At 38.9% G+C, this 13,567-nt stretch overlaps 1 protein-coding gene across 1 annotated transcript in view; it reads left to right on the top strand.

Annotated features, from left to right (window-relative positions):
* Positions 1 to 13,567, top strand: part of TENM1 (teneurin transmembrane protein 1) — a 556,826-nt gene that overhangs the window by 454,072 nt on the left and 89,187 nt on the right. Inside the window, exon 22 of the mRNA XM_032592148.1 lies at positions 1,078 to 1,310. Coding sequence (XP_032448039.1) covers positions 1,078 to 1,310 — 233 coding nt within the window. The remainder of the gene's footprint in view (positions 1 to 1,077; positions 1,311 to 13,567) is intronic.

Here is a 13,567-nt window from a genome sequence, read left to right as displayed (position 1 = left end):
GCAATGCAGATAACCCAGACTGGAGATTTAGGGAAGGCTTTCTTCAGGAAATGATGCCTGAGTAAAGCCTTAAAAGGCGTGTGAGGATTTACTAAGTGCAGAAAGGCTTGCATACCACCCCAAGGAATGTTAAAAAGCTTTTAACGTTCTTAAAGATGGGGTCCAACAAACGTTAGGATCAAGGAAAATATCCCTCAAACCAATGTTGCTACAGCCATAAAAAAATGGGATTAGGAAGAATCAAAATTAATTAATGAGCTCAGCCATGTATGCAGATAAAAATGTCACAAGAGATTCCATGCGAATATGTAATTGAAGAGTTTCAGGAATACCAAAATCTGATCAAGGTAACTTTAGTGTCACCTTTAAAAGGTATGGCTGATTGTGATTATAACTGAAAAAAAAAAAAAAGGTCATATATAATCAGTTCTGTTATGCCCTGAAATAAGACAAAATGGATTAGAAAAGTGTGGTGGTCAGCTAAAAAATGGAAGCTCGGAATGGAAAAGTTTGGGAATGTTATCTCTAGCACAGCCCCCCCCACACCAGACTCCTCCATCTTTGTACCTGCCTTTCAGTTTACAACAGGAGCCTGGAGGCTGGCGGGGCCCCCAGTGAGGCAGGAACCCTGGAGAAGAAGTAAGATTCTGAAGGATGGGGAAGGCAGGAAGACAAGAACTTCTGTTTGGGATTTGTTGAGTTTGAGGTGACTGTGAGCCATCCGGGCAGTCATCTAGTAGGTAATTGGAGAACCGGTATGAAAGACATTGATGGCAAAAATCATTTCCTGGGATTTTCTCTCTTCTGCTTCTTTCTCTGCCCCCCATGTAGATGGTATTGAAATACCAGCTTCATTACAGGTTGGCAGTACACACTGAGGTGTTAAATACTCAGACCCATTACTAGAAAAACAAAGTAGCATCCATCCCCTCAGTACATGAGAAAGATCCGTTTCGGGTCTTTTTTTTTTTTTTTTGCCATCTCCTAAGAGAATTTTCCATCTGTGACAAAAGGCAGACCCCAGGGGATGTATAGTGAACAAACTACTTTGAATAACTTTACTTTTCTCTTCCTTAGCACAAGTCCTGCCCATAAATACTACCTGGCTATGGACCCTGTGTCTGAATCACTTTATCTATCAGACACCAACACTCGAAAAGTCTACAAGTTAAAATCTCTTGTGGAAACAAAAGATCTTTCCAAGAATTTTGAAGTGGTGGCGGGGACAGGTGATCAGTGCCTTCCCTTTGACCAGAGTCACTGTGGAGATGGCGGGAGAGCATCGGAAGCGTCACTGAACAGCCCTCGAGGTAAAAAAAAAAAAAAATCCTTTGTTCATCTAACAATTTCATTTGATCTCACAAAATCCTAAGACTGTTGCCATACTATAGTCCATCTATCTCAACATTGCCTCTGACACATATGGTCTCTGAAGTCCATCCCAGAAGACAGGCATGGTCAGGACTAATTTTTAGCTAATAAGCATTCGTATTGTCATTAGTGTTACTAAAATGTTGAAATGCTTCTTTTCTGGTTGATAAATAATTATTTCCCAGAGCCCTCTGAGTGCCTCCTGTACACCCACCCTCTCCCCAGAGACTACTTCCTGGAAATTCCCAGCAGTCCAGAAACTGAAGGGTTAACTCCTGGCCTGTCCTGGTTGGGATCAGGTCTGTGCTCACCTTCTTTCTACCCCTGTGAAATACCTTGAATATCTCACAGTCTGGACATTCCTGGCTCTTGCTTAACTAAGAATTAATGAACCTTTCTTCCATTACTTTATCTAAATCATTCTTGAAGCTATTTGTACCTTCACTTTATGTCCTCCCTAGGGTAGCAAATTCCAGTTTTTTTCATTTCTCTTTTCTTTTTTTTTTTTTTTTTTTTTTTTTTTTTTTTTTTTTTTTGCCTTCTGTGGGAGTTCGGCCTTACTTTTGTTTGTCCTAAATTTACTTCTCAGTCTTCCAAAGCCAATCCTCAATTCTGTTGCCTGAGACTTGTGAATAAATCTGCGTTCTCTCAATCAGCATCATGATTTTATAGACTTGGATCATATTTCCATCTTAGGCCACTAAGCTGAAGGATAGTCACCTTTAAATCTGTTACCCTATATCATCCATCCGATCTCCTTAATTATTTAATCATTATTCTCTGTTCCTTCTCCACAATGGTGTGTGTGTGTGTGTGTGTGTGTGTGTGTGCGCGCGTGCACGCATATATCCTTCTAGACTTTTTTCTAGGCATATCATAGAAAATGCATATTTTATTTTCTAGTAATAGATTCATTGTATAGAATGCTGTTCTATAATCTTCTTTTCACACACTTAATATATTATGAACATCTTTCCATGCCAAAAAATATAGTGAGGTCAATGTGTTTCATTTGTTAGATGGTCGCTTATTATTTCAAATTTTAAGAGGTTACTCTTTAGCCATTTGACATTTGCCATATGGGGATTAAATTCCAACTATAATCAGAGTTTAAAGCCTTCCCTTTTTTTCAAGGCCATATTCAAGTCCGATGTCTTTCATAAAGCCTCTCTGGCTAACCCTAGCCCATTAAATCTGAATTTTTCTAACAGTGTCTACACTACCCAATTACCACTTGATTATATTTTGCCTTCTTTTACTTTCTAGTTCTTTCTCGAAGAGGAAGTTTTTACTACCGAGGTAAACTACTAGAGCTGAGAAACTACATCTAATTTTTTTTTTTGCATCTTCCCCACTTCCTCAGCAATGTCTTATACAGTGTGGGATCCACATATGTGCTCGTCGTGTAATTGATCAGTTAGGTAGCTCTTATCTATACCAAATATTCCTAAAAGGAATTTCAGTTGTGCTTTAAGAATATGGCCTTTTTTTCTCAAAGGGAATATAAGCCCCCCACCCAAATATCATGGTAAAGTGTTTTTAAAATATTTCTTTCTTCTCTTGTGCCAGCTCTCATTCCTTACACATAGTAGGTCCACAATAAATACTTGATGAGTGAATGCATAACTCAGGTGCAACATATAATCAGCTCATCTTTCAAGGAAATATATCAGGCTGGGTCCCACCTTTTACACAGGTTTAAGACTCATGCAGATATTATAAGGATTTCTGCATAAGAAACAGGGAGGAATCAAGCTTGTATTGTGCCTGAAATTGACATCCTCCTGAGTTGCTGCTTGAATAAAAACCACTCATCTCACCTACCACATTCAACCTGCCACATAAAGGATGAATATCTCAGCTTTTTCAAATAGAACAAATAATTGGTTCACTGCAGGGTTTTTTTTTTTTTCTTTGCTTGGAAAGCAGCAATAATAGAGTCCTGATGAACAAGATTTACATGAACTCTTAAAGCATCAGTAATGAGAGTGCCAAAATTTATATATCTATTAAAGATAATATTAAACTAAGTTTTTCTTCTTCTTGTAGCTAGTAGTACATTTTTCTTTGGCTTGATTTACTTGTCTTTCTATCCAAGAGTGGCCTTTATAATAATCCAGTACACTTTATTCATCCCAAAGCGGGCAGTGGCCCTAAGAACATCTGGCTCAGGCTTCAGAGAGCTAAATGTCTAATCCATCGGAGACAGCTTTCACCTAACATACTGAAGCTGATGTTGACAACATCTGCTCTGATCCAGTGAGTGAATGAGGATATTGAAAGGAGGGGACTGTGTGGCTCACACTAAGTATCCACCATGTCTTCTTCAGCCGTGTTAACAGTATCTGAAGACCCTGTTAGAGATCTTCAAAATCACTCAGATGGCAGAACCTGTGTCCAGACATCAGTTGCTCTTGAAATTGCTGGTCGGGACACTTAGATGCCTAGCTGGGGCACCTATCTCTTTGTCGAATATAGACAGCACTCACCATTGGCAGTGAATCAGAAGTGAGATTCTCATTATATGGAATGCTGCAGGGCAATTTCATAGACTTCTGTAGAAGAAGGAAAAATCATGCAAGAAGTCATTAAAGCACAGTGTGCAAATTGAGGGGAGAGTATTGCTAATTGCTAATGATGTCTTTGAGGTTCTCCTGCAGGTTCTTTATCTCTCAAGAAAGACCAATTTGTTTGTTTTTTTCTTTATAACTACCATGCACCTCAGCTCCTTCTTCCTTCCCCCATAGAAGACAGCAGATGTTTCATGGATTTCTTTAAGGAGAAGTTTGATTTTTCTCTCTACCTAGAAGCTAATAAAGAAAAGCTGTAGATCAGTAGAAAATGGAAATGTACATCTAGGGAGTACAATTTCTAGGTTAGGAAAGAGAGCTTGCTCTAAGACTTTAACAAGCAACATATTGCAATTATAGGCAGGCTCTCCAACATGTCCTTAATTATGCAAGGTAAGTCAAATAAATGTTAATCTGCAAGACAGCTCATTTATTTTCTGAATCTATTCTAAAAATAAGATGAAATGAAATTTGCTTTTGAGATCATTCGTCCTAACGTCGGAATAAATTATGAAATGGGATTAAAAACCAGTCAGCAAAAGGTAAAAGGTCACAAGCCATGGGAATTTTTTTTTTTTTTTTCCGAGAAATGGCAGCAAACTGTGACGAATGCCAGGTTAGGGAAGCTACACTTTCTTGTTCAATCTATGTAATGCCAGTGTTTCTCTGGATGACCCTGTGTAAGTCACTGGGCCTCGCTGTGGTTTCATTTCCCTGAACACTAAAATAGACCTGATGATGCCGTTGACTAGTTCTGTTACACTGGACTAGTCATTTAAACACTGGGTGCTGAGATGCCTCAACTGTAAGCTTGAGGGCGTGGGATGATCTCCCTCCCATCTCTAATGCATTGAAATAGCCATAACTATAACTTAGATTGTGCCATATATTTTACAATCTCTAGTCTTCACAATGATGTACAGGCTAAATCACATTACCCCCAGTGTTATAGATAAGGAAACAGAGACTCGGATAGGTTAAGAAATTTGCCCAAGTTCACAGTTTACAGATAACACTGGAATTCAAAACCATGACGGAAAAAAAGAAGCCTGTGATGCCTCCACTATATCTCACTGCCTGTCTTCCAGCTAAAATTCATGATCTCTTTTGGCTTCCCTGGGAGGGTAGGAAATATTGGAAGATGCTTCTTAACCTAATGACACATACATAGTCAAAAGGAATAAAATGTTTTTATTTGCAAGATAAATGACTTTTAGTCTAGTTTCCTTTTCCTATTAAAACTATTTCTCTGGGTTTTTTTCTGGCCTAGTGTTGCACTCATAGTGCACCACACAGCATTTACATACCCTATAAAAGTAATTATTCAAGGAAATCTTCAGGAAACCTTGTTACATCTCTTTGGAAGATTCTGCAGTTAAGAACTTCACCAACTTGTTCTTTAGGGATGGAGGCAGGAAACCTTAACTTTATTAAATTTCTTGATTACACCTGGTAACTACAAATTTTATTTAAAGGAAAAATGAAAGTCTCCCTGAATAGAATTTCATATAAGATAGCCCCTGGGTACTTCTCCTGGGAATAAGTCTTTATCTGATCCAGTTTTATGCACTTTGAGTTGAATCCCAATAAAGAGAAACATTTGCCATTTTGCTCATCAATACTTCAGTGTAATGGGGCAAGGGAAAAAGTTTAGCAAAGAGGCTGATGGCATGCTAATCCCTGGCATTGTATATAAGTTTGAATTGACTTTGAAAGATGCTTTTAAAACATGCATGGATGATGTAGTTGAAACTTCGGTTCCATTTATTATTTTTACTGCAACTTTCTTTAATTCTACAGAGAACTCAAACTAATGAGTCATGTAATAGATGACCAAGTACTTAAGCAGAATGTGAAATGGTACTAGGTGGAAATATAAAATAAAATTTGTGACAAGCTGAATACAATTATTTTCTTAAGTAGATACAGAGGGTGAAGGAGTGGCTGGACATGATGACATTAATCGATGACTTAATTTGGTTCTCTTGGACCTCACCATGGATTCTATCTCTGTTTCCATGTGCATCTTTAAGCAAACTGACCTCAGAACTCAGCGGGGTTTCGGCAATATCCAGATGAGTGCAAACAGCTCCTGAACATTCCCTAGGAGGGAAATGATCCTTAAATCTTAGCAGCTTCCAGAAGTGCTTTCAGGGTATTCATGACACTAATCATACAGGAGTCACTTTAACTTTATTAACAATTAAGAAATCTGGGTATGAGAAAGTCTAGATAAAATTATCTGGTTTTGTCCCTACACAGACATGTCGCAGGTACATCCTGAAGCTCTACTGATTCCCCCAGCAGCTACAGGATATTCTAAATTCGGGGCTAATGGGAAAATGCTAAAACTCTAAGTGGTAACATCTTGCTGATGTCACCAGGGTCTATGAGGGACAGGATATAGTGAACGAACAGGTACAAGAATGTTCCTTTGGTTCTCCTATGCAATGGAGAGCAGTAATATTTTTCCTAAATTCCTTTAGTACATGATCCATCATGGTGGCATAAACATCTGGATTGACACTAAGGCCAGCCCTCACCAAAATTCCAGGCAGGCAAGCCACAACATGAGCAAAATGAATGGTATATGTAAGAAACTACAAATAAATCAGTATTGTTGAAGTAAAAATATCCACGGGTAATAGGAAGAGCAGGAGCATGAATAGGAAGTTTTGATTTTATCCTGTGGGCAAAGGATTTGAAGTGAGAGAGTGACGTAATCATCCAGTGCATGCATTTTTGATACATTGTTTTGGGGGCAAGGTTGTACATGCACCAGAGTAAGGCTGGGGCAGAGAAATCCTAGAGCGTACTGATATCTATAGGACACAGAATGGAGGGGAATCTAATGAAGGAGACAGAAGAAACCTTCAGAAGAAGTGAACAAAGAGAGCTTGGTATCCAGGAAGCCAAAGGAATCCTTTGTTTTAAGAAGGTGTGAAATGTTACACATTTGTAGCCATTGGATTAGGCAATGAGGGGTTCCTTGGTGACCCTGCTATAAGTGGTTTGAGTAGCAGTAGGGATGGAAGTCAAATCACAGTAATCTAATGAACCAACAAGAGGAGAGAAAGGAATTGTAGGTAGGAGGAGCTAGAAAGTTGATGGTACTCCATTCTGATAGCCTCAGTGTCCTCTGAGAATTGGATCTATTCTACTAAAAATGAAGAAGTCAGGATAGGCCTTTAAGGTACATGGGAGAGATCTGGAAGGGCCAATTAGTTAAGAAGCCTTTCTGGGTAAGATCAGCATTCTCTCACCCATGGCCAAATTCCCAGCTCGGCTTCAAGGCATTTTCCATGAGGACTTTCTTCCCACATCCTTGTCTGAGAATCAGAGGTGCCTTAAGAAAAATGTGTTTGACAAAGCCTTAAAATTCAGGCAAAATATTTGTTCTTTATTGCTCAGTGATTTCAGGCTATGTCCACTTCTGGAGATTTCTTTCCTAAACTGTGTTTTTGATCTCTGAGTTTATGGTAGCTATACCAGAGGACTTAGTGCCTATATGCAACCAGAATGAGAGCTTAATGTGTTCCTAGTAGTTGTTCTAATGCATCCGCTTATGTTGGTCAAAAGATTCGACCTTATGTTACGTCAGCAGCTGGAACTTGAGAACCTTTCTGCCTATTCTGTCAGAATCTTAAAGCCGTCAGCTGTTGGTGTGGAGAAGTCAGACAAAAGGAAGGCACATAATGCTTAGCCTTGGCTAATGGGTCCAGGAAACATCAATGGTTAATACGGAGAAACCTGTATTAAGTTCATTTAAGTTTTATAAAGCTACGAATGCATTATTAAATGACTTTTTCTTCTGCGTTTATTTTAATTTTCATGCATGCATAATATTCTAGCAAACACAGAAAGAATATTTTAGAGGCCAAATACTGTGAGAAATGAGGTCCCAAGTTCTGGAGTCCAACACAACTAGATGCATATCCCAGATTCACCGCTCATTAAGTGTGTGACCTTGAATAAGTCACCTAAATTCCCTGAGCTGTGGATTCCTCATCAGTGAAGTGAGAATACTAGTGCCTACACAACAGTGTTCAATAATACATGTGAAGTGCATCATAAAGTGCACTGCCCAGAATGTAGTGTGTACATATTAAATGTCACCTGCCGTTATGATCAGGCTTGCTATTTTGTTGCTAATAATAATATGTCTTATAGTAGTCACCCAAACATGGAATAAGTTACTTTGGAAGGAGGCAGCTTCCATGTCCTTCTAGGACAGCCTGAGACTTGATCATGTCTAAGAAGCAAGAATCAAGGTAGGGTGGGATTCAGGTATTGTATGTGATTTGACTAGTTAATCCGTCACAACCTTGAGATGCGGTAATTCTAGTGCTGCTTCCCTATACGTGTTGTATTTTGAGAAGCCCACGGAGGCCCTCCTAACCAAAGCAATTCCCTTAGGAGCCTACCATTTCACCATTAAACTCACTCCATAAGGGTTTTCTTCAGATATGAACTTCCATGCTTAGTGCAGGGTATTGCCTGGGAGAGCAAAACCTTAATTCCTCATTAAAACACTTTATGGGGGCCTCAAGGGCATAGAGCACAGGATGGATGTGTTTGAATACGTGAGATCACCTAAGGGGGACAAACCAAGGTGGGAGCTGGTCTAGGCGGCGTGGGGAAATGTGATGCTAGGTATCCAGCAGAATGGTGGCAAAGGGGGGGGGGGATGGGGAAATAACAATGATAGACTTCTCCTCTTCGATATTGTCTGAAATGAAGCCTAGACCCCTACATATCAAGCCAAATAGCACGGAATTATGGTTCTTCCTCTTTTTATTTAGATCACTAGCCCAGATAACTTTGCTTCCTTGTCGCAGCCCCTCAGTGCCACATCTTTCTTTTCTGTCCACTTAAGAATCACCTCAGCTGATAAAAAGAGGAACCCCCTCCCACCAAACAAAAATGGCAGAGATCACACACTAACAGACTGCAAATCACTTAAATCATATTTTGAGTGGTGTATTATGGTAACCTATAAATAACTAATTGCATAAAATTGCTTTAGTAGTTTCTAGATGGCAGCTTTAATTAAAAGCACCAGAGACATTTAGAAGTTTAGAAATGGATGGCATGTAATTTGCCCTTTTACCAACCATAAAATGGTAATTAAGGAATTTGATTCACTTCTTCCTATTAAAAGTTTTATGAGAATTGCAAGTTCCTTCTAAATACAGTTTCTCTTCAGCAGAAGGTAGTACGTTTGCTTTATCAGTCTTCTCCAGCAGGGTAAGATGTTTTAATGTACAAATTCTTCAGAAGTTAATTAGGAAATTTCTCTCAGTGCAAAATGTTTGTTTTTGAGATTCTAAAACATGAAACTGTATTAGAGCTAAACCTTTGATCATGGCCCCATATTGCTCTACCATCAATACAAGATGGCTCAATAATTTCAAGTTTACCTAATGCACGGAGCTATCAAATCAAAGAAAAGAGGAAGTCCTTTCCTGCTGAGCCTAGCACGCTTTGCTGATTCTCGAAGGAATCTGAAATCTACAATGTGTTGACTTCCCAGGGAATCCAGAACATTCACTCCACAACAGAGGAGTCATCAGAAGACGTTTTTAGTTTCATTGGTCCTCCAGCAATACTGGATGCACGTATAGAGTGTGAAACTCCCAACAACATGCAGCAAACCCAGATGTCTTTGGAAACCCACGATTTTAACATCATCAAGAGCTAAAACACAGCTGGAAATGGAGCCAGGAAGCCCATTTTTCTTTTATAATTGATGAGTTGATTGCATTTTTTTTTTTGGCCACTTCAGCCCAAATATCATAGATGGCACCACACAGGGCATTTAGACCAGTGTTTTGAAGGCACTAATGACTTAAGTTATATGCACATAAGAAAGACTGCTGCTAGGTTTGTTTTGTTGTTGTTGTTGTTGTTGTTGTTGTTGTTGTTGTTGTTGAAGTCAAGCAGATCCTCTAGTTATCTAAGCCAGATGAACCTAAGCAGCACACTGATAAAGTGGGACATGTTTGAAATGTCTCCTCTGTATTCCCTGGTTCAGTGATTCCCCTGGCTAACTCTGAGCCCTTGCTTCAACCCTCAACCTGTCTCCCCTGCATAGAAATGCACCCTGTTCTCTTCCCACCCTCTAATCAGAACTAGGCAGTCCACAGTGGTATACTAAAAGGGGATGGGACAATAGGAGGGATATTTATTTCATCCGTGACATTGTTTAGAATTTCCTATGGATGGTGACAGTAAACACAGACCTGCTATTCATCAGTTTCATTATTGTTTTTACCGTTTCTACTGAAAATTCACTCCCCTTACTGTCGGCACCTGGGACAGACCACTCCCACAGCCCTCAAACCTTGGCACACCCTGGCAGGTGTAAAGAAAATACTCACAAAGTAGTATTCGGTGGAAAGCTCAGAATGCAAATTGTATAAACTGTGTGCTGCTACTTCTGTAAGGGTACAGGGGTACCGTGTACATACAGAGAAAAACTGCAAAAGGAAGTTTATCTAAATGTTAACAGTAATAATTGCTGCATAAGGAATGTTGAGTGATTTTATTTTCTTCTTCTTAATTTTCTGATCATGTATTATTTTTATAGTTCAACAAGAGACAAAACATGTTATTTTAAAATACATACACATGTATGCATGTGCACGTGCATGCACGCGCGCGCGCACACACACACACACACACACACACACTGGTCCTATCCTATGGCCAATCTCTGAGGACTCAAGTGTCTTTGCTTTCATAGATGACAGCTCTCCAGCAGGGGTGTCATAGTACTGATGGTTGACAGTGGGGTACTCTGATCTGAGCACGATACTGGAGACCTGCGGATGGGTTAATAACGTAAGTCAAGGAAGAAACCTAAATGAAATCTTTGAAGGCATCCTGGCAGGCCAGTAGTAAAAGATATTTTAATTACATTTACTATTTTTTAAAAAAAGAAGTATAGGGGTGCCTGGAGGCTCAATCGGTTAAGCATCCAACTCTTGATTTTGGCTCAGGTCATGATCTCACGGTACGTGGGTTCAAGCCCTGCATCGGGCTCTGCACTGACAGTGAGCAGCCAGCTTGGGATTCTCTCTCTCCCTCTCTCTGCCCCTCCCCTGCTCGTGCTGTGTCTCTCTCTCTCAAAAATAAACATTTAAAAAAAGATGTACAAAGAATACAAATTAAAATGGCCTGTAATCTTACCATCTAGCTAAGTCCTGTTGATATTAAACATAAAAATATAAAAGTAATATATGTCTATGGTTTTAAAGTTTGAACTGTATACAAAGGTACAGAAAGCAAATGCCAGGCTTCTTCACCACAAACGCACACAACTCAGTTCCTCCTTTTAAAAGTAACTAGTGTTAACAGTTCGTGATTCCTTTGAGACCTTTATATTTTTTTCCCTTACACGAAAGGAATTGCACCATGTAGATGACTCTTCACCCTGCTTCTTTCATTTAATAAAATATCTTGAAGACCTTTCCAGAAAAGCATGTGCATACCTACCTCTTTGTTTTTAAGAGATATATAATATTACAACATATGGGTATACCATAATTGATTAAGCCATTTGCTTCTTGATGGATATGTTGTTGCCATTTTTTAAAAAATCTTTTACCACAAAAGTGCTGTGCTGAACAACATAGTTCATATATATGGGAGCACTTTTGTAAATATATACATAGGGTTAATTTCTAGCAATAGTAGATATTACCAAATTGTCCTCCCAAAAGACTGAACACATTGACATCAACAGTGTATAAATGTGCCCATTTTGCCATACCTTTAGCTGCTCTGAGTATCACTCAACCTTTTTTTTGAATTTAATTTATTTTTTGAGAGAGAGCCTAAGCGGGGAAGGGACAGAGAGAGGAGATAGATGATACGAACTGGGCTCTGCACTGACAGGCTGACAGCCCCCCAACCCAATATGGGGCTCAAACTCATGAACCATGAGATCATGACCTGAGCTGAAATCAAGAGTCGGACACTCAACCGACTGAGCCACCCAGGCGCCTCTTATTAAACCTTTTAATGTATGTCCATCTGATCAGTAAGAAACGGTATCTTGTACCCTGTATGTAGCTTTAATTTGTATTTCTTTGATTATAAATGAAGTCGAGTGTCATTTCATATCTGTTGTGACCATTTGTAGTTCTTTTTCAGTAAACTCACTCTGCCAATTTTTCTACCGAGCTGTTGCTTTTTATGTTTTGTCAATTAGAGAAGCATCCTTTGTCCCTCATATGTGTAGCAAATATTTTCCAAGTTTGTAATTTCTCCTTTTTTAACCATATAGAAGTTTTATAATTCTATATGGTCATATTTGGCAATATATTTCTTTAGGGTCTCTGACGTTTGTGCCTTCCTATACTAAACATATTTTTAAGGCAGATGGGCAGGGCTTTCAATAACCCTTGAATCATACTATGTGTCTTCCTCCTTTGGGCCCCATGAAACTTGGAAAACTCAGAAGTGTTTAGAGTAGTTTAAAACGAGAGACTTTGGAGCCCGGCAGATAAAACCGAGTTCAAATCTATTACTAACATGTTTGAGTCACTGTTTTCTCATCAGTAAAGTGGAGATGATGCACTTACCTTCCTTCTAGGGTTATAGAAGATGAAATGACACACTCTGGGTTAAGCCAGTTCCTGTCACGGATTAAGTACTGAATAAAGTATGAAGATGAGAATGAGGATGAGTAAATAAGTTTTAAAACTAACAACTGTTATTAACTGGATTGGCTTCAAGGCTAGTAATAATCATTTTGCTTGCAAAATTGTTTGACTATATTCAAATTCTTTTCTGTCAAACTACATTGATTGAATATCATGGCCCTAATTTAATTGCAATCATGTATTTAAAATTTTTTTAAGTTTTAAAAATTTAAAAATTGCAATCATGTATTTAAAATATCTGGAGAGAGTTACTGGTGGAAGCTTGAAGGAAGGAACAGCTATGGAAAGTCACAAGTACCTATGTGCCTAAGGAGACACGTGCTAGGATGTCGTTACAGTAAGAAAAATTGGAAACAACCTAACAATCCATCAGTAGAGGCTTAGTCACATGATAGAATATTGTATAACAGCAAAAATAAATTAACTGGATCTACATGTAAAACATTAATGGCCACAACGCATAAGGTTTCATGAATAATAGAGAAGGTTGCCAGAGAATAGAGGGTGTGATATCATTACCATATTATAGTGGTAAAATACGTGAGACCATTTTTAAGGGAACAATTCTGAAGCATTCAGTATACTCACCTGGTGGTGCAGCCGTCACCACCCTCCATCTCCTACATCAATTTTTGAAGCACAGAAACAGTACTGTAGAATTTGTAGACACATACGTATATGGAAAGTGTGGAAACACGTATGGGAATTAATGTACACTAACTGCAGGGTAGTGGTTACCTCTGGGGAGAGAAGGGAAAGGGGAATAGGGATAAGGACATGGGGTTTTGGCTGTAGCTGGAACATTTCCTTTTTTTTTTTTTTTAAGAGATCTGTGAAGCAAATGTCAACGTCTGTGAAATTTGGGTGGTCGATGCAAGGCAGCATGTACTACTGTTTTCTGAGCTGTCTACCATTTGAAATATTTCATAACTTAAAAAAAGTTTAAGTCAGAAGTAG

Source organism: Lynx canadensis, chromosome X (genome assembly GCF_007474595.2).
Source record: "Lynx canadensis isolate LIC74 chromosome X, mLynCan4.pri.v2, whole genome shotgun sequence".
In the NCBI taxonomy this organism is placed as follows: Eukaryota; Metazoa; Chordata; class Mammalia; order Carnivora; family Felidae; genus Lynx; species Lynx canadensis.
The sequence above is the reverse complement of the archived record's forward strand: the minus strand, read 5'-3'. Positions and strand labels throughout refer to the sequence as shown.